This window comes from Ostrinia furnacalis, unplaced genomic scaffold (genome assembly GCF_004193835.3).
Source record: "Ostrinia furnacalis isolate ACB-3 unplaced genomic scaffold, ASM419383v2 OfSCF4630, whole genome shotgun sequence".
Lineage (NCBI taxonomy): Eukaryota > Metazoa > Arthropoda > Insecta > Lepidoptera > Crambidae > Ostrinia > Ostrinia furnacalis.
In genome coordinates this window covers 203794-225857 of record NW_021134869.1, presented here as the reverse complement: position 1 = coordinate 225857, position 22064 = coordinate 203794, and the positions used below count along the sequence as shown (strand labels likewise).

Sequence of the window (22064 nt, the reverse complement as noted above, 5' to 3'; positions counted from 1 at the left end):
AACCAGGGCTCCGGCCTGCGGGCCAGGACGGCCAGCCTGGCGGGGGCGCTGGTCAACTACATGCCTGAGGCGAGGGATGCTGTGGACTCGAGGAGGAGGCAGCTTGATGCTGCTGTTCAGGGTAAGATAACCAAGGAGCTACGTCCACAAATTTTGCTACTTTTTGACTGTGACCATGGGAAGCGACCAGGGCTCAGGGCTGCGAGCCAGGACGGCTAAGCTGGCGGAGGCGCTGGTCACCTACATGCCTGAGGCGAGGGATGCCATGGACTCGAGGAGGAGGCAGCTTGGTGCTGCTGTTCAGGGTGAGATAACCAAGGAGCTATGTTCAAAAATTGTGTTAGTTTTTGACTGTGACCGTGGGAAGCAACCAGAGATTAGGGTTGCGGGCTAGGACGGCCCGGCTGGCGGGGGCGCTGGTCAACTACATGCCTGAAGCCAGGGATGCTGTCGACGCGAGGAGTAGGCAGCTTGATGCTGCTGTTCAGGGTAAGATAACCAAGGAGCTACGTCCACAAACATTTTGTTATGTTTCGAATGTGACCATGGGAAGCGACCAGGGATCAGGGCTGCGAGCCAGGACGGCCAGGCTGGCGGGGGCGCTGGTCAACTACATGCCTGAAGCCAGGGATGCTGTCGACGCGAGGAGTAGGCAGCTTGATGCTGCTGTTCAGGGTAAGATAACCAAGGAGCTACGTCCACAAATTTTGTAACTTTTTGATTGTGACCATGGGAAGCGACCAGGGCTCAGGGTTGCAAGCCAGGACGGCCACGCTGGCGGGGGCGCTGGTCAACTACATGCCTGAGGCGAGGGATGCCGTGGACTCGAGGAGGAGGCAGCTTGATGCTGCTGTTCAGGGTGAGATAGCCAGGGGAACTACTCCCAAAAATATAATAATTTTTGAACTTTCGAATGGTACCATCTTTCTCACGTACCTAAAGTGATATGAAAACATGAGCTATATAGATAGTATGTACCCGAAACTTTGTAAACTAGTACGAAGTTAGTCCTGCAAAGTATAATATGCATATTACTTGCCCCCGTCGTCTAGTCGTTAAAGTTCGGCTAAATCTAGCTAGGGATTTAATTCCTAAATGGAATACAAAACCTGAAAATTAATATTGTGCAAAATACGCAAACTGAGAAATCTCAAAACGTTTCATTCTCAAGATTAAATTAACTTTCAAGATTTTATTTAGCTCATTAAAAGTATTTCAATATCAGACACAAATCGGCTTCCTCAACAAAACAATATTCACATCGTTCTTATCTAACATACCGTTGCATAACAACAATAATTTGCGTACAAGGTTCCCATACAAAGGTCGCAGCTTAAAAACGCATCAGGGCAGATGCATCTGATGGTACATCTACCTGGGAACATAACCGTGGACGCGCATCTAATGCCCCATTTCCTTTGACCATGATAAGTATAACTGAACACTTTTTACTTGTAATTTCAACTTTATGTCCATAGCTATAAAACACTAGTACCTATTTGCTGCTCAGCGGTTTGATAAGATGGCTTCCTTTAATTTCCTTTCTAGATTGAGCATCTGAGTGATGTTTATATCTCGTGAATGATGATTCAAGTTCGTTTATACTAATTTTAAATCTGATGAAAAGATAATTTTAAGTTATGTTTACATCCGGAGACTGACCGTGCTTCTGTAGAAATATGATTTTATGTGGCCAACGAATACTGAGAAAAAAGAATTGAAAGACATGGCTTACAACAGTATTCACAAACATTACTATGAAGTCTCACAGTGCGCGTGGACGCACAGGGTGACACACGAACCAATCACAGAGCTCTATTTAACGCTGTCCGTTCATTGCAAGCATCGTTTGAGAATACGGGCGATTGCTCAGTGAAGAAGATTAGTGATAGTAGCCCACAATGGTATCGGTATCATTAGATTTACCATTGGCTTTGAGCTTGGGTGCGCTCCGAGGAGCACGGGTTTAAACCCTGGCGCAGCTGGACTCTTGTGGTGGCTGTGAGGCTTACCACGAGGGGACGCGGGACTCTTTCTTTCTACAAAAAAAAGTAAAATCATGACCAGGGGTTAGCTAGCGAGGAGCCTTTTTTATTGTATATCTACTTTTTTATTTTTTCCACTAGAAACACAAGCTCGAAATAAGGCGGCTATGAGACCACACTTAGTTGGGACACTTTGGGACTGACACGTGAATTCGTTCCCAGGGCTGGGCACCCACGGGCTGACGGCTGACGCGACGGGCGCACTCATCTCGCTGCACGTGGCCATGAAGAACGAGCTGCAGAGGCACGTCGAGGTCTACAAGCAGGCGCTGCACAAGCTGGATGAGCTGGTAGGTCTAATTTACACCCGTAGATTGCTAGCATGGATTATTGCTAGACAATAATAGGTAGCGCTGGTAGTGCAAAAGATTATGAGGCGCGTATAAGACTCCTCATGAGCAAAATGAAAGAAATGATGAATTTAAATTGAATACTACGTCATATGACATCTCCGAGATTTAATGTCAAAGTCAAAGTCAAAATTTCTTTATTTGTTTGGACTAATAAATAGTTCTTACAAATCGTCATTTTGCTCTTAAGGAGCCTCTACATGTCTCATAATCTTTTTACCCTACCAGCGCTTCGAGACCAACATTTGGCAAGTGCTGAGAAGAAGCGCCGCAACAAACTCAGTCACCACTGTCTGCCGGTTAATATAAATAAATAGAAATAGTAGTAGTAGGTACATTCGATTCAGGAGCAGTTCACTGAATTTACCATGCATTCTTGTATGGTGTATCTTATAAGAATGGGTATACAAGATTGCGTGGTATATTAAACAAGGTAGTGACGTGCTAATATCTAGACTTACATATTAAGATACTAGTAGAAATGACTCGCATACATAAATTTGAATAACTTGGATTGACCAGTCCCCGAAAGCAGCGCCTGTTCACAGACATGACGAGTGAACCAGCCATCGCTTCACTCGACCATATTAGAGGGAATGTAACGACCCGCCTCACTACGCCACCACCCCAGAGACATTTTAGTGAGAATGACAATTCCAAGTTATCTCTTTAACCTCGTAAGACCGAAGAGTAAATTTTGTCAACTTCTAAGTATCGCCGAATGTGCTTTCAGAAGAACGAATAATTTGAAGTCGTAAACGCCGAGCACTTTGAGTAAAAAAATTTCTATGTTAGAGATTTTCTTTTGCACCCATATTTTCAGGGACCCTATATAATAGTGCATAGAGCTTATTTTAGGTAAAAAATAATAAAAAAATGTTTTCTCTTAAAAGAACATTCGGTATTACAGACTTTAAAAAGAAAAACTAAATAAATTGTATATTATACTTTAAAGTAAAACATAAATGTAACCTCCTTAATAAATTAATACTACATTCAAAGATGTGTCATCAGCAAATAACACGATTTCGCAAGAGTCCTTAACAAAATATGGTAGATCATTAATGTATATAAGAAACAAGAATGGACCCAGAATGGACCCCTGCGGAACTCCCATTTTCACAGGTGACCCAGAAGACAAAACACCATTTATGTCAACTTTTTGAACTCTAAAGTTTAAATAGGATTGTATTAAATCCAAAGCCGAGTCCTTTACCCCATAATAGTGCAGTTTGCGAATTAGCGTTTGATGTTCTACGCAGTCAAAAGCTTTTGAGAGATCACAGAAGACCCCTAGTGCATTTTGAGAATTCTCCCAAGCCTCGAAGATATGTTTAAGTAGTGCAACCCCAGCATCGGTGGTGGAACGACCCTTGGTGAAACCATATTGTTCACTATGAAATAGTTTATTAGAGCCAAAGTGAATCATAAGTTGCTCCTGTATGATTTTTTCAAAAATCTTGCTCAGAGCGGGCAAGATAGAAATGGGTCTATAATTGCCAGGGTCGGTTTTGCTACCAGACTTAAATAATGGCATTAGTCTACTATGTTTCATGAGGTCGGGGAAGATTCCCTTCTCTATGCAATTATTGAATATTATCGCTAACTGTGGGGAAATTATATCAATAATGTGTTTGACTATCTTGACAGAGATGCCCCAGATATCAGTTGTACTCTTTACGTTTAAAAGATTAAAAGTTTTAGTGATATCTAATGGAGTAATATGTTTAAAAGAGAAGTGCGAGTCACAGGGTGTCACGTGGGTTTTCAATATTTCTTCGGCCTCGGAGGGAGATGACTTTAAGTTGGCAGTTGTTGCTGAAGCTATATTACCAAAAAATTTGTCAAAAGCTTCCGCTACATCTTTATCTGCAGAAATCAAATTATCGTGAACTTTGAGAGAAAAGTCATTATCTTTTGGTTTTAGTTTACCAGTCTCTCGGTTGATAACATTCCAAGTTTCTTTTATTTTATTACTGGCGTTCCCTATCTTGTCCCGAATATAAAAAGACTTAGCCATGAAGCAAACTTCAGGGAAACTAGGGAGAGAATTGGAGAGAGGCTGACATATTGATCCTTTAATCGCGGATGAAATTATTAGGACAAAGCAATTGTCAAAAATATCACGTAAAATTGTTCCCAATTTCAGTTAAAATGCTCTCATCTTTAGATTGACTCAGTTAGGAGCACATGGCGCTCTAATTGAATAGGGATATTCTACGTGGAATTCAGCGGAAAACTTTAGCTAATTAACAAAATAGATTTGATTATGAATTACTGTGGTTGTGATCTCAGTTGTTATAACACACTTTTGGAAAAGCATATCTCGAACTGTGGAGGTCTTCTATTCTTCATAGTTATATTCTTCTCAATGCACCAACAAAGTCCTGAGTCAATCTTTCTACGAGTAATCTAATTCAACATCTTTCAACAGTCACCAGTGACAGTGAACCAGGATCCAGCATCATCATCACATCAACGCCTGCTAGCTCTCTCCCACGCCGACGTGGAGCGGCGCCTCATCGACAACAAGTCTTTGCTCACCATCGTCGACAAGCCAGCATTGAGGCAGCTACCGACGCTGGTGACGGCGCTGGCCCAGCGAGTGGAGAGCGATAAGGCGGTGCTGGCGTGCGTAGGGCAGATCAAGAGAAGCGATCCGGCTTTGGACCTTAATGACACGCGGTAAGTTTATACTTTAAGCATAATTTAAGTACCTTTCATGCTGGCAGTGCAGTCTCGCGAGACAAGCCGTGTGTAATAGTATAAGGAAGCTCTTGCTACCTCTCGGGTGTCTCGCTGTCGAGTGTTCGCACATGGGGCTGTCTCGCGAGAGGTTCGGGTAAGTTTGGGCGAGAGCTCTCGGACGAGACTTTGACGAGAATGTACTGCCGGTATCAGAATATTGAACTTCGTTTTAGACCATTATATGTTGAGGGAGCTTCGAACGTTGTATTTGTAGTATCCACCGTGATACCTTCGTTACTCATCGTTGGCTAAAACTTGAGAGCGCTGCTGATCAAAGTGGTATAAAAGACCCTTACCATGATTTAACTAGAAACCACGATAGTACGGGGTCTGACTAGCCGACTCGTTAGCGAACGCGCCGCTCGACTACTGTGGTGAGCCCACTCGTGAAACAAGCATATTCAGCTTAGTACGAGGGGCTAACGGTATTCTTAAAAAAAAACTATGATGTCTATTTTATTTTGAGTAAGATTGTCTAGTTAGGTATACACAAATTATTCCCAATTTATTATGATCATTCTTCTAACTCTATAATAATGCAATGAAAAATTTAAATATCATAAAAGTAGTCATCAAAAGAAACTAATAAAATTATGAGTACCTAATTCAATTAAAACCACGATAAGGTCATTTCAACAGCTAGCCAAATAAAGCATTTTCAAATCTAGTGTAATAGATAATTAAAAAAATGAATTAATTTATCAGCAACCCAATGAGATAAATCGGCAACACAAAGTTTACAACCAACGAAAAACAATAATAAATTTCGAATTCTTGATATCAACAATCTCATGATAACAGACCGTGAAATGACTGGCTCTATTTAAAATATTTATAATGATTCACGATGTTTCATGCGTAATTACTATTTTATATTTCCTAATAAACTCTGGCAGGATACTGATACCATCTGCTAGGAAGGGGAAGCTAATTTGGAATATATTTAAATGTATCTTTATATGTAAATACATAAAGTTTTACTTCCTAGGTATTTCTAGAAAGGTTTTTTTTTAATAACTGAGGTACTTGCATACAATGATTAAATCTGTCGCCCCACGCCCTGCGGCGGAGCGCGGCGCAGTGTGATAACCGCCTTACCTACTTTGTCAGCCAAAATACAAAATGATAGTGTGAATAATAAAAAATAATAAAGTATAACGTAACTGTATTCTTAACGATTATTACAACGATTTAACATTCGCTTACAGCACATTTAGCGAACGTAAATGCAATATTCGTGATTTTTGTGAATAGTTCCACTGAACTTGGTCTATTTTATACGCTTTGTTAATGGGTAATGATATTATGGTTATGGACATTACATCGAAAACCCTTTGCCTTTGATTACCTTGAAAATGGTTACGTTTCATGGTTAACTGAGACCATTTTCTTTCATAATACGAGTACTCAAAATAATAGGTAAAAATATTACGTACGCAGCAGTTCTAAATAATATACATATAATTATATAATTTGGTATAAAAGTAGGTATGTATTTACAAAAAAAAGTATTTAAGTATGTTTATATCCGTTGTCTAGTACCCATAGTACAAGCTTTGCTTAGTTTGGGACTAGAAGCGCAGTGTGAAATGTCTAAGGATATTATTAATTTATTTATTTATTTATTATATTCCGTTTCATTAAGACACTACAGGTCAGGCCTAAAGTACGCACACTACTAAAGAAGTATTTAAGCATGTTTATACTTTATATCCGTTGTCTAGTACCCGTAGTACAAAGCTTTGCTTACTTTGGGACTAGAAGCGTAGTGTAAAAATGTCCAAAGATATTCCTTACACCAAACTATCGGTCGATGAAAGTTTGTAGGCTTCAAAAACCTAATAAAGTTTCTTGAATGCATGAAACATGTTTGCGAACTAGCCAACTATAATCAAAACCAATTTAAATCGCAATCAGAAACTTTATCATGTAACACAACAAGTTCAATCTGTGTAGCATGAAGTCATTAACAATCTGTCGTTCTCACGGGCGAAAGCAATAAATAAATAATCAATGCCATTTGCATAACGCGACACAATTTGTGTTGTGACTTAATCAATTCTAATCTTGTCATCACTTCTTCATACATTGCATAATTTAGGCACAAACTAGCGTCGCCTTTTCAGCGAAAGTCCCTCTTACGTAATCTTTGACCGGGCAAAAACAGACTGGTCTGTGATCCATCAAAGATTATGATTTTTATAATCGATCGATTTTCAGAAATTACATAATGAACTAATGAGAGATTACCAGCATGTTCGGGTGATATAATCTTGACATGGGAAGTAAAAGTGGTATGAACAGGTTTACTAACTTCCTCTCATAAACTTTTATCTTCCGCGAGATTTTATTAGATCGTTTTTTCTTGACACGCAAGTAAAAATAAATTAATGTTATCTGTGTCAATGCTGTATACATCAGCATTTATTGTCACACGTAAAAGAGCGACAATTAGGTACTTATTTAAATTGCCACTTTCTGACATCTCTGAAAAATATTTAAAAACGCTAATCCCAACTAATATTATAAATGCGAAAGTAACTCTGTCTGTCTGTCTGTCTGTCTGTCTGTCTGTCTGTCTGTCTGTCTGTCTGTCTGTTACGCTTTCCCGCTTAAACCTCGCAACCGATTTTGATGAAATTTGGCATAGAGATAGTTTGAGTCCCGGGAAAGAACATAGGATAGTTTTTATCCCGGTTTTTGAAACAGGGACGCGCGCGATAAAGTTTTTCTGTGACAGACAAAATTCCACGCGGGCGAAGCCGCGGGCGGAAAGCTAGTGATGTGAATAAAATTGGTAATGTAATGACGAAAGTACGAGTGAAATAAGCAATATTATATTTTTTTTTAAATAAAAGACAGTACACTTACATTTTGTATTAATAATACTTTCGAAATTTTCTGATGTGACAATTTAAGGAGAAAAATAATAGGTATTTACTCCTATACTCAGCTATAAGGAGATATTTTTGAATTTTTTTCATACCTTTGTTATGGCTCCTGAAAATGACTTCTGGACATCTGAAAATTTAATTGACTTTTATTCATTAAATAATATAATGTATGTCATTTTAGAACTACGTAGGTAGGTAACGTATAATTTTTATATTTCAAGAGTTTCAGTATTATAATGAATTTATTCTATATTGTTTTTTCGTCCAGTAGAATAGTGGATCTTCTCAGAATTTATCAACATTATTTAAATCCATTTGTTCGTCATCAACGGGTTACAACAACGAGTCAAGCCCAACCAGTTTAAAGTTAAACAAACATTTCCTAACGTTTTTCTTCGACAGCGAAAGTGCGCTTCGTTTTCGAATGCAATAAAAACATTTGCGCTTGTCATAAACGCTCAACTTCTCCTAAACTTACAAAGGAAAATAAACTCTATGTTCAATCAGCGGAATGAGCGTAAGTACGCAAATGGGATGTCAATTTGTCAGAAACAATGGGTCGAAGCGATTTGCTTATGGCACTTGTATGGCGTATTGTTCCGATCGGAAATGCGAGAAAAGCGGTTTTCTAGAATGAAGTCATCTTGCTTTCTGTGGGTCTAAGGCCCCTCGCCCACGGCGACTTTTTATTGCGATACTGTTGCCCTTTACAGTCTACTGCTGGACTATGAGCCTCCTCTACTATAGTGGAGGGTATTGCCATATTTCCCACGCTTGGTAGGCGGGTTGGAGATCGCAGTTTAAAAGATTGATGTTTTTCTGAGAGCGCTTCTGTCACGATGCAGGAGTGAAGATTTACTTTTTTCGGCCTGTCTGTGTTGTATTGATGCTCGTTTCTCCACCCACATGCCACCCTTCGTTCTCTCCCTGATATCATCCGACACAGTCGTGCGACTGAAAATGAAAATGAAAATGAAAAATGTTTATTTCGTTAACAAAAACAATTGATAGGATTTGAGGTGGACTCTTTCTTGTAAGTGCAATGGCACCTGTGCCGAAGGAGTTGCTCTCCCTTAACAAATTAACATTACTGCATCGATACAGTCGATCACTTCTGTAGTACGTTGCAAATGCGACTAAGTCGCCGTGGGCGAGGGGCCTAATATTGTGCAACAATACAGCTAGTATTGTTGAGAAGCATTTCTCTCATTGTGCAGTTCTAAATAAGAGGCGGCACAATGCAAATAAATACGCGCTAGATGTCCTGGGCATCCATTCTCTTCATTCTTTCGCGGGTTAGATAACAAACAAAAGAAATAATGACTTTACTCATCATATTATTAGAATTTACACAATGAAATCTAAATAAATTGACTCTTGATTCAAGTTTTTTTTATCCACAATGAGGAAGCTCTGGCCTGCATCTTACCTGATAGCACAGAATAAGTAATAGTACAGGTACAGAAGGATTACTCCGCAAGACGATTTAAATAAATGCGAGTCTTGCTACGACGCGATACAGTGGAATTCAGCTCGCACAGCACTACGTACCTACAATTTTATTCACCTACAAGTTTTGTCTCTTTCTATCGCGTGCCTCTGAACTCTTCTTACACTGTTAGGGTTGCTGTCTAGTGAAAAAATAATTAATCTACTTATTTGTAATGAGGTACGTATGTAGGTAAGTACCTATGCATTCATTATGGAAAACCTTGGGAGAGGCCTTTGTCCAGCAGTGGACGTCATTTGGCTGAAACGAACGAACGAATTCTGAGCAGTAGTCATGGTAGGTTAGGTTCCTATACTATCCTAAGAATTATTGATTACCTACATGGCCAACATACCTTTCAGCATCTTTGGGAAGCGAAAAAAAAAGATAAATCCGGTAGATTTCTTTTCGAATTTTAACACCCGAACGCCGCACAATATTTCTTTCTCTTTATGTCCATTTTTAAATAATACTTCGATCATAGAATTATAATCATACTACAACGCACGCCAGCGTCCTGACGAGCGCGCGCGTGACACTCGACTGATATAATACCCGCCGGCGGGGCGCTTCGCTGTAGGTAATTATCGGATGTACCGCGCGGAGTGAGCCAGGCCTGCTGATGGTAAGAGATGATCATGCGGAATCCTCAAACCCTGTTGAACTGGCTATCTAACCTCCAACTGCCGGAATACTACAATGTTTCTACATCGGTTGGGCCCATCCAGTAATTATATTATTTAATAACGATTCATTTTTTCTCAAAGTTAGAAAGAACTTTCAGTATTACGTAAACTTAGCCTACGTACCTGTAAATTACAGCTTTGTTACACCAAACGTCAGTTAACTATGACAGCCGCTGTATATCAAATGGTTTTTATGCCAAAGTACCGCCAATGGGAAGTTACAACAATGCTCGGTTTGAAACCATAAATTACGAAGAGAATTAAAAGCAGAGTACTGCAATTAAACCTGTTATATTTCTTATGAAACATCATACTTTACAATATACGACTCTCACGCCATTTCTCCGTTATATCAATGAGTTGTGTAAGTTTTTACAACGATTAATAATGGTTATTAGCGGATGATATCTCATGATTGTTGGATTCATTTTGACGGCGAGTACAAGGAAATGTTTGTAGATGCGGTGCATGTAAATAATAGCAATTAATAATCTTAAGGCGTGTCTCCACTCCACTTATGCGACTATGATATTCGGTTAAACGAGGGTTTATAATTCAAAGTTTAAACAAACAAAGAAGCCGTGAACACACCCTTTTCAAGGCGAGATTGAATAAGTAAGTATTTACAGGGCAGATACTATTATGTACCATCATAGAGAGTATCTCACTTAACATCAGGTGTCCGCAATCAAACACCCCGCCTTGTTCTGCATAAAAAAGCTCGTCGATTTTGAACTTATTACAGGTGGCGACTTTTGGACAAAACTATAATATTTCCCAATTAATATTAGGTACTTCATTTTAAAATTCGTATCTTAGTTGTCTTAGCTTAAATCTCCAGCATGCAAAACAGCTCATTTATTTATTAATCATATCTTTGGGTTGATTGAAGAGTTAGAGAACTACAACTCACGCACAATCGGTAGGCCAAGTGCGGCAAATAGCCCAGAAAAACAACAACTAAACCTATCTACTCTTATTTTTCAAGTTATTTTAGGTAAATATATTTAGATCGAGAGGCGAATCTGAACGCCAGAAAAAAATTAATAACTATCTCATCATCATCATCATCTCAGCCACAGGACGTCCACTGCTGAACATAGGCCTCCCCCAATGCTTTATATGCTGCCCGGTTGGTAGCGGCCTGCGTCCAGCGCCTTCCTGCTACCTTTATGATGTCGTTGGTCCACCTTGTGGGTGGACGTCCCTCGCTGCGTTTTCCGGTATGCGTAATAATAACTATCTATTCTTTGCTAAACATTATCTTCCTCAATTCCAGGCCAGTAGCAGGAGTCCTGATGAGCTACTCCCGCGGCTGCGCAGCGGTACTGACGCAAATGTCAGAGGGGGAGGCGGGGGGCGCGGGCGCGGCCACCCCCCGCTCGCCCACCGACTCGGCCAGTGATGGCTACCATTCAGACAGCGATGACTCGCCGCAACTGCCTGACAGGTGAGCTCTTAGACCAGTCACGTGGTTTTCGTTTAATTGTTTTTGAAGTTTTTACATGTAGAGATTACTTATGTTATCACTTAGGCTCCACTTGAGAGTTATTATTGACATGTGCCATTACCATGTTGGGCGCCAAAAAAGTAGTTGGCGCCCAACATGTTATTTTTCTTACAAAGATTAACTTTCATTGGCTGGGTTTTTATTTGCGGTAAAGCTGAAGATCCAGTGTGATCGAGAGGCTGGAACAGTCCCTTATTGTAACTTGCTGTAAGTACTCTGTAGTTTATACAATCTTAGTCCTTAGTCTTAGTAAAATTGTATATTTTACTTCGATTGCAATGCCGATCTTATAAACGGAGTGCCTTTTTAACCACTTTTTTATCCGTCACCTGAGTCCAGATAGTGGGTCACCTAAGAAATAGCAAAATAGCCTGTTCTGTCTTGTATCCGTAGAACACAAGTAGCCGTAACGCTATCTCTGCGATCATACCTATAGAGTGGTGACCATTTTAGTGCCAGTTCTAATACTTCTAATATTTAAGTTATGTTTTTTGTTGGTGCCAAATATAATTTTTTCTTTCTTTCTTAACGTCATAACTGTACACATTCCAGGAGTAAGCTGGTGTCGCAGTACGCAGCAGTGTGGGCCCGCGCGGCAGACGAAGCGTTGCCGGCACTGGCCGCGCTGGAGCCGTTACGTCACACGCCGCACCTCAAGTACAAGATCGTCTTCTCCGTTGTCGTTGTAAGTAATTATTTGGTATTTTACATGACTTCTTGAGTACGTCTTCGGTAGTAGAGCAAGCAATAAGCGTGAAGGTAACCAATGAAGTTTTTTCACATTAGGTTTTTCTCTATTTTGGATGCATTAGCACTGGAGATAAGCACTTTTGCATTTCTAATTGGCAGTTAAAACAAAATAACTATCAAATTAAATACTGAAAATGTGCTTAAACCTATCCAAAAATTTGGAAGGAAAATAAGACAATACTATAAGATTATTATCAGCAGTCGCTTAATCGTAAGTAGTTGTGAATTCGTTATTCCAGCCACCTTCTTAAATATAGCCTGGTTAATTGTAAGTTTCCCCAACTGGTCAATGTGGGAATGTAGGGCCTCCATTTGCTCTGGTAAATTAGAGGGCCGTGCTCCTACAGTAGAAGATTTGACCTGATGATGAATGGTGTACAATAATGCATTATTAAACTGTCCCATAGTAAGTTTATATACATATAATGATATAATCTTTGGTCATTTCCAGCTGTCGTTCCGCGCCGCGATCAGTCTGCGCGACCGGCGACTGGGCGAGGTGAAGGCGCTCCTTGGCGCGACCGACTGCGACGCTGCCGCTGCCAGTGTCACGAGGCTTGCAGCCGCCGCCACCCGGGTGCTGGTCGAGACAGCGCACAGCTTCCCGCTGGGGGAAGCAGAGAGGACTGTCGTGAACCAGGTATTATATCCGCACTAGTGACAGCCAGCTCATAGTTGCTACTTCAATGCTGCGATCAGACTGTGACGCTGCCGCTGCCAGTGTCACGAGGCTCGCGGCAGCCGCCACCTGGGTATTGGTGGAAATAGCGCACAGCTTCCCGCTGGGGGAAGCAGAGAGGACTGTCGTGAACCAGGTACCGTACCAAGCAAGACCATGGGCAGCAAGCTGACATAATTTGCAATCAGCCTGCAACTCCACGTGGCTGCCGCTACCGGGACAAGACATCTATGTCAAGCAACAGAACTTACAAGAGCACTTGGCGTCTAAGATGTCTGAATCAGAACGACGGCTTTATATGTCCTCCGAGGACACTTAATATTTCCTTTCTAGCGCAGCCTTAAAATCTAGGCCAGCGGTTCCAGATCTACGAATACGATCCTTTCCTGGTTCCTTTTTTTGTCGTCCTTCATAAACATTGTGACACATATGTGTATTTTATAGTGTCGGGCATGTTCTACACATAGTCATTCAGGACACTCGGGCGCCTGTATCATGAACTCGCGATGCCCCAAGACGCTCTCTCAGTTCTCATTCTCACGCATCCTGAACTGTTCTCAGTTTCTGAACTGTGTGCGTAAGATTCAGAACATGGTGTGACTAATGAAGTGTTTGCCACAGGTGCTGAGCACGCTACGTGAATACCCATGCCTGGGCGGCTGCGCAGCGCTTCACGCGCTGGTGGCAGCGGCGTGCCGCGCGGCCTGGGCCATCAGCCTGCACTCGCCGCCGCTGCGGATCGACACTGACTTTACACCCGGTAAGTGTGATACTAGGGTTGTTCAAAAAGTAATGAGGGTGGGATATTGCTAGCCATCACAAAAATCTGAAATAATTGGGTAGGTAGCTTAATAAATTCTTTACAAAAACTTACCAGTTTCTTATTACTTTTTGAACATTTCTCGTAGTAGTCCTTAATTTGCCCGAAAGAGTAGGTATCATTTACGATTTATGGTGTTGACATTTATTTATTTATTTAATTAAAATGCAAGTGAGCTTACAGATAGATCCAAAGCGCTCACATTGCTAAATAGTAAGTAACCTGTTGAGTTGACTCTCCAGTAAAGGTAGATAGAAAAGAATAGCAGTGGGCCAGACTTACAGAGATTCAGGAACAACGTGCATTGATGGATACCTGTGTCCAGCAGTAACAAAACCAGTAGTGTTAGACTGATGACGATAAATTAACAGATACAGTTGATAATTTACCCTTAGAAACAACAACTTACCATATAACAGTCAATTATGTCATTCCAGCACATCCTGAGTAAAGTAGGTACCTAATTTAGAAAATCTTACTATGTAGCTATGTCTAAAATAAATACACTTCAGTCCTTTATGTTTCAGAAGAGCAGCAGTACTAACCATGATATTATTATTATTCTTTTTTCTTTCCCCAGTGGTGATGAACCCCGAGAAGCACGTTCGGTTCTCGAACGAGGCTCGCGAGCGGCGCTCGGACCTCATCAAGTCGTTCGTGTGGCCCGCCCTCATGGACGGCAACCGCTGCGTCTTTAGGGCGGTCGTGCTGACGTAAAGTATATGCGTGCTGACGTAAACTGTATGCGTGCTGACGTAAAGTATATGCATGTTGACGTAAAGTATATGTGTGCTGACGTAAATTACATGCGCGCTGACGTAAATTGCATGAAATATCCCGACCAGAGTTATGAATACTCGTAAAGAATGAATATCGTGGGATATTGGATTTAAAACAAAACTAAAAAATTAAAACCCAAAAAAGGTGTGGCAAATAAAATTGTCGATATCATATTTTGCATGAGCTACTAATAAAAGCATTAAAGATGACGTCACATTAAAAAATACGAATTCAAAACATTCCGGCTTCGCATTTTTGAGTACCTAATAATAAAATGCTCCGATCAAGCTATCATTGTTTTTATCTACATGGCTACCGATTGCCAATATTAATAATTAGTATGTCTTCAATGGATCTAAAATCTCGAAAAAAATGTCTTTTATATGCATTTAGTAAATAGGGCCGTCGCCGTCAAAACACCCTAAAAGACGCTGTAGTATCTAAAGAGGTATTGCTTAAAGTAAACCTTATTATTTATAAAAAAATATTATTGATGACTTACCAATGGGAGTCGTGCAGACCTGAAAATAAAATGAAATACATTATTTTTATATGAAACAATAAATAGAGTAGAATTAGAAGTATGTATGTGTATGAATGTATGTATTAGAAGAAAATTGCTCAATGGCTTTATTTTATTTTTGATAGGTTTGTATAATTAAAAAATTCGTAACTAAAATATACGTATTTTTATAAAATTAAAAACTGTACGTTATAAGTTTTGTACAAAGTGTAATCGATTATTATTATTATTACTTTATTATATTTTATGTTTATTTTTATTAATTTATTTTACTTATATCATTTACATTTAGATATAAGTTTTTTAAATAAATATTTTCAAATCAATGTTTGTTTAACTGTAACATTGTATCCTTTTATATTCATGTAAACTTTCTGAACAACTGAAGAAAACTTTTTCTCTACTGTTTCTTTTCTTAAGCAAATTGTTTCAGAATACGGGGATGGAAAGGGACGTTCATTCCGTTTTCACTCTTATCGGTATGAATAACAGAATAGAATAAGTTTAACAAAGTTTTCGCATAATGAGTAATGAGGGCATGAATCATGATTCACATAGAGCTCTTATCAGATAAGATAATTTCAAATGCTGATATAAACAGTATCGGATATCGGTAGAGTCAGTATCAAAACGTGACTAGTGTTGAACAGTGCAACCATGAGCCACCCGCCACCGTACTACGGGCCACCGCCACCATGGCCACCCCCGCCGCCGCAGCAGCCGCATCTCTACCCGCCCCACCCGCCACTCCCAGGCCACTTTCCACCACCACCACCGCCCGACCAATCCGGGACATACCCGCATCCATACCCCTACTACATGCCGATGATGGCGATCCCCGTTGGCGTCCCCACAGGCCCCCCACCGAGTGACCCTTCAAACCCCACGTATATCACCAACTACATATACCACGGAGAAACATCCAATCAACCCCAGGGGCCACCGGTGGGAGACGCGGTGCAGGTCGTCGAGACTTCTGGAGACTTCGATTGGATCCCAACTACCTCCACCACAGCGTCGCATTTGAGTGGAAAAGCTGTTTTGGGAGGTCACGAAGGTTGGGACGGCAGTCCTCTATGGGTAATCAGGTCCTGGCATAACGGAGACCTGATACCAGGGAAACTATCAGTGAGGCACAACGCTGCGTCAATAATGTACAACGGAAAAGAAGTCCCTGTTCAGAATATTGAAGTGTTGTGTGCTCGACCGGAGAATCTGCGATGGGTGCCAGCTTCAAACGGAAATATACCTCCGAGTGCCATAGAAGGAGGCAGAACCGCATCAGGAGAGACTTTATACATAGGCAGAGCGAGGTACCAGCTGTCGATAACTCCTGGAAAGGTGCAGCCAAGCCACAACTGTTGCTACATCGGGTTCGGTGGTTCAGAAGTGTCTCATCGGGTGTACGATGTCCTGTGCAGGATCAGTTAGTACCACCACGCCTGCGAATGTGCTGTGATATTTTGATACGAAAGAGACTACAAATATTTAGATTTAATGGATGCCGTAAGTCTACTAGAGTAGATTTTTATGCAGCATGATTATTGTTGTGTAATATCTGTCCATCTTCTCTGCAACAGTGTATTTTTTGTAAAGAATCAATGGTGTAATTTTTCATAAATGTGTAAATTATGATTCTTTGAAAATCCGACTGTTATTTATCAAACGGATTATATTATTGTAAGGATAAAGTGCTGGAATTTAGCACATTGTAGTCATGTTATCGGTGGAAGTCCGGGCTATCTGACTGACGTGATCGATAAATTGGAAACACGCTGATAATAAAGATAATGTTCAGTAAGAATGTCCTTTGTTTACTTTATTTACTTTTGCTATCTCATAAAATTTTAAACAGGTGACAATCTAGTCACCTTCAATATTATTTTATTTTACTCCTTTATTGATATACGAGTAAGGGATGAAAAATGTTTTGTTGTTATTTAAACGATAATCTTACTCCTGGTACATACAAGTTTCATATTAATTACTGGTGACTAAGCACCATCCTGTAGTATATCCTTGTGCTACTTAATCACATTTGCAAGGTGGACCAACGACATGATATAGGTAGCAGGAAGTCGCTGGACGCAGGCCGCTACCAACCGGGCAACATGGAAATCATTGGGGGAGCCCTATGTTCAGCAGTGGACGTCCTAAATGGACATGTAGATGGTGATGATGACTAAATCGCATTGGATTTTTATAATAAACACTAACATTTCATAAAAGAAGAATCCCAAGACTTTTTAAATTACTTTCTGTATAACCAAGAAAATTAGGCAATTGTAACCTCTACTAACGAGGTCAATTAAGCGAGTAACTCCTGTACCTGCTCACACAGATATACGTATCTCTGCACATATTGTTACCCTACACACTGGCAATAAAGATCATTGTTGAGTGGCAGGGATCGTGCGAAGATCGTCAATACGAATGGGAGTCAATTGGCAGGGTGATGTCATTACGTAATAATGAGATCTTGGCTTAGTTAGTTATTGTAGGGCTTCTCTCTAACGAAGATTCTGTATTATAAAGAAAAAAGATTTGTTTGTTTGTATTGAGTAGGCTCCGAAACTCTGGATCGATTTGAAAAATTCTTTCCTACATTATTTCTGATGAACATAGGCGGTAAGAAAATCGCCGGTTCTAAATATTTGTTTCTTAGCAACATTTTGCTGTAAGAAGGATGCATAGTTCTCACAATATTATTATAGGAATCACGCGCATGAATAATCCCGCTGTTTCAGAAAGGTAAAAAGGATACTTGGTGACTACTTGTACCAACTAAAGCAAGTTACAAGTAGTTGCAAATAGTGAGGGAAAGCTTTTGATTTTGATTTTTTATTTTACACTGCGCCCTAGCCCCAAACTAAGCAAAGCTTGTACTATGGGTACTAGACAACAAATATAAACATACTTAAATACTTTTTTTGTAAATAAATACATATTATACATAGAAAACACCCAGACCCGTCACAGAAATTAAAATTCATCATTTCAATTTCTGCCCGGCCGGGAATCGACAATCTCAAAAAATCTTAAAAAAAAAAGAGATCGTGTACTGTTCTTTGGTGCATTTCTAGAGGCTGAAGTCCAGCTGTGGATTAAAATATAATACGATTATCTTTTCATTACTTCATTTGCAAAATCACACAACTCCAACAGGTGCGATATAATCTCAAGACAGCCCACGATATTAACATGACCAAACCAAACGCATTAAGGTGTTAATCCGCTATAAATCTGGTCCCTATGGGATCTAATGGGATAATCCTTTGTCCAACCCGAGCCCGCATGCCGCTTGCAAACACCACTAGGCATACACCAGTATTAACATACTCGTATGCACAAACTTTGCCTTTACTCCTGTAGTTGGAAGGCCTGTCATATTTTCCGTAGGTCTACTTGTCTAAAATATACAAGTAGGTCATGGTTAAAATTATAGGTCAACCGCCTCTGTGGTCTAGTGGTTAAACCACCTGCTTCAGACGCAGAGGTCCCGGGTTCGATTCCCAGTGGGGGCAGAAGTTCGGTTTGGTTGGTGGTAGGGCTTGTTCCAAGTCCGCCTGGCTAGCTATCACCATCTTTCCTAAGTCTGTCGCCATAATAACAATGTTAACAGCATTTTTGTGTTCCGGCAGTTAGAGGTAAGATAGCCAGTTCCTCTGTGGTTGAGGATTCCGGGTGAAGCTCGCTTCCACCTTCGGCCTGATCGTCACTTACCATCAGGTGATATACAGGCCAAGAGCTTCCTCGTTGTGGATAAAAAAAAGAAGAACTAGCACATAACTGAGTCAGTGCCTGAGGCATGGAAGCGGCACGGGACGGGTGACATTGACATTTATGACGTGACAGAGCATAATATAAATCTACGAGTATACTAATATTATAAAGAGGTAAAGTTTGTGTTTGTATATTATGTTAAATTGTAAGGGGGTAATCTCGGGATCTACTGAACCGACAGTTGACGGCACATAATAAATAATAATAAATAATTTATTTCGGACAAATAATAATATGACGTGTAAGTAATGTAGCCTAAAAAACTATGTTACTACTTTAATAAATCAATTAGATTAGAGTGACCATCGGGAGAAAGTGTACATTCCCGTGCTCGTCAATCTCTGCACAACGCTCCTCCAGAGCGGTGAGGTGACGCGATCCGCTAATGTCTTTAGGATGCAGTTGGAACTGGACATAGCTAGACATAGACCTATTACAACTATACCAGAGGTCATAGTGATCTGTTTGATGTACCGTATCGTCTGTTAAGTCAGTACCTATGGTCCAATGCCCTAGCAGTTGCAGCGGGCTGACGGAGACTGATGATGATTTAAAAAATAAACAACTGACACGAGTACCTAACGTATAAAACCTGATATAATGTAAATCTTTATTTTTTTGTAAGAGGGCAAACTACAGACTTTTAGTCAGCCGATACCAAATTGATATAATGTGCGCACTTCTATACATGTTCATCTGTCGAGGTTTTTAGAATAAAACGCAATTACGGCACTCTAGAACTTTTAGCTATATCAGCGTAATGAATGTCTCAAGATAATTGCTACCAATAATAATAATTGTTATTATGTTATTAGTTTAGTTGGGTCCCGACTCAATCGAGAACTCAACCCAAACTTAAATTAACACCTCACATTAATGCTTTAACTTTGGTCGGGTTTATCCGCGATATGAACCCTGATAGGGTTGTTATTGGAAATGACATTGACTAATAAATTGTTAGCTTTTGTACGAAACTTGTACGATTTGAATTATATGAAAAAAAAAAAAAAAATTAGCTGTACTTTATATAACTTTTATCACCTAAGGGTATGAAAAATAGTATACGTCCTATACTCAGACCTACTGAATATACATACGAAAGACTATCACATGAAAATTTTATACTAGCGGCCGCCTGCGACTTCGTACGCGTGGACCCCTTTTTACCCCCATAGGGGTTGAATTATGATCGGAAATTATTCGAATTTTTCTCGCCGTGAAAACCATCCTTGGACTTCAACGAACATTTAAAAAAAAATATTGGTAAAATTGGTCCAGGCGTTGTTATAGACTAGTAGTTTGGATGGACTCCTAGCTGAGGCTCTGTCAATCTTACAAAACCCTTCACAATTTTATGTCCTCTTCCAATTTTATTTATTTTTATTTATTTATTCATGAATAGAACGGTAGTACCAATTACACTATTCAAACAAGACGTAACAAAGCTCAGAATAACATTTAGGTAATTAAAAACAATTTAACTTAACTTAATTTAGGAAAAGTACATAAATCAGATGCGATTATTTTCACAGTAACCCAAACATTCTGCTAGTAACGTACTCCACCCCTCTGCAAATACGTCACATGAATGTCTGAAAGAGGTCATATCCTAACAATAAAACTGCCTAAAGTGTGCTGTTTATATTTAGTATATCTTAGTAAGTATATTTGTCAGTCGTAGTTTGGAAAAAGTCATTCGATATCATGCGTCGCGGGGTATTAACCCTACTGATTTGCGTATTTAATAATTATTAATCAAATATGATTAGAAATTACACAACAAAAACTATTTCTAGCTCATGCAGTCCTAATTGCCAATCAGCTCGACAATGTAATTAAAGTAATTAGTACGCAAATCACAAGTTTGACACCGACGAGTCATGAACTGCTATGAACTTGTCTGGGTGACGTATCGTATAATTAAAGTAATGCACTGATTGCCTTAATTAAGTTACTTTGGGAGAATGGCGAAAGTTATTAGAGATCCAATACATAACATAATATTAGTTTGTTCCGGCGTTTCTTCTTAGCACTTGCCATATGTTTGTCTCGAAGCGCTGGTAGGGCCCAAAAGATAAGGAGACATGTAAAGTGCCCCATAAGGGCTACCTTTTTCTTTTTTTATTATTTTCTATTGACGTTCATAAGTGCCACTTGGGGAGGGTCTGAAAGGTCTAGGTGTCTTAAACTAATATGTATTTATTAAATTACTTGAATAAATTACGATAATTTTAAAGCAGGCTTTGGGAGCCATCAGAGACACCTCCTAGGCCATGAACTCGAATAGTAGTGTAGACAATTCAATATTCATTTTATCGTCATAGGTTTCTAATGCCTGTTTTCGCCATTAATCCCTAATTTTTAAGTGACCCCTATGGTAATAAATAACAGGAATTTGTTTTACATAGGGGCCAGTTAAAAATTAAGGATTGATGGTGAAAACAGGCATAAGAAATCTAGTGTAAAAAATCAAATATTCATGATTATCAGAGGCTTTTGGGAAACTACCTAGAGTAGATTAAAAACATTTTTTCGAGTCGAATAAGTCGCATGCATTTGGACGCAGATTGGAGTATAGCGATGTAATCACAATCTCGAGTCAAAATCGAATCTTTGTTGTCCAAAGTCACGGTTTCCAATCTTATTTAACGTCTCCAATAATTGCCTAGTGCATATTACTGAGCAAATTATTCAAACCGCCAACAGATTTGGTTTGGGCAATTCTGACCGCCCGCCCAACTTTCGGGTTAACGCGTGAACGCCGCCCCTATAATATCGTTAAGTTAATATTAGCTGGGCGGCCGTTCCGATAGTTTGATCGCTAATCAAACTACGAGTAGGTATACGTTACGACCAATATGCATACACGTTTTATCTAAATATGTATTTTTATATACTAGCTACATACTGAGAAACTGACTGACTGACAGACCAACGCACAGCCTAAACGGCTAAACGTAGGCACTTGAAATTTGGAAGGGACGTAGCTTAGGTACCGTAGAGGTGC

General features: G+C 39.9%; 2 protein-coding genes across 2 annotated transcripts in view; both read left to right on the top strand.

The window, feature by feature from the left end:
* The window catches only part of LOC114359722 (uncharacterized), a 37035-nt gene extending 21763 nt beyond the window's left edge, over positions 1 to 15272 (top strand). The window contains exons 3-9 of the mRNA XM_028314210.1: positions 2208 to 2335; positions 4830 to 5080; positions 11492 to 11662; positions 12275 to 12407; positions 12924 to 13112; positions 13773 to 13911; positions 14552 to 15272. Of these exons, the coding sequence (XP_028170011.1) occupies positions 2208 to 2335; positions 4830 to 5080; positions 11492 to 11662; positions 12275 to 12407; positions 12924 to 13112; positions 13773 to 13911; positions 14552 to 14688 (1148 nt within the window). The 3' untranslated portion in view covers positions 14689 to 15272. The remainder of the gene's footprint in view (positions 1 to 2207; positions 2336 to 4829; positions 5081 to 11491; positions 11663 to 12274; positions 12408 to 12923; positions 13113 to 13772; positions 13912 to 14551) is intronic.
* Positions 15273 to 15884: 612 nt separating this feature from the next.
* Positions 15885 to 17081, top strand: LOC114359725 (sulfated surface glycoprotein 185). Its single transcript, XM_028314212.1, has one exon. The coding sequence runs from the start codon at positions 15932 to 15934 to the stop codon at positions 16703 to 16705; it is 774 nt and encodes a 257-aa protein (XP_028170013.1). The 5' UTR covers positions 15885 to 15931; the 3' UTR covers positions 16706 to 17081.
* The last annotated feature ends 4983 nt before the right edge of the window (positions 17082 to 22064 follow it).

Excerpts from the sequence above, each read along its gene's own strand:
- LOC114359725 (XM_028314212.1), top strand. The coding sequence starts at position 15,932 with ATGAGCCACCCGCCACCGTACTACGGGCCACCGCCACCATGGCCACCC.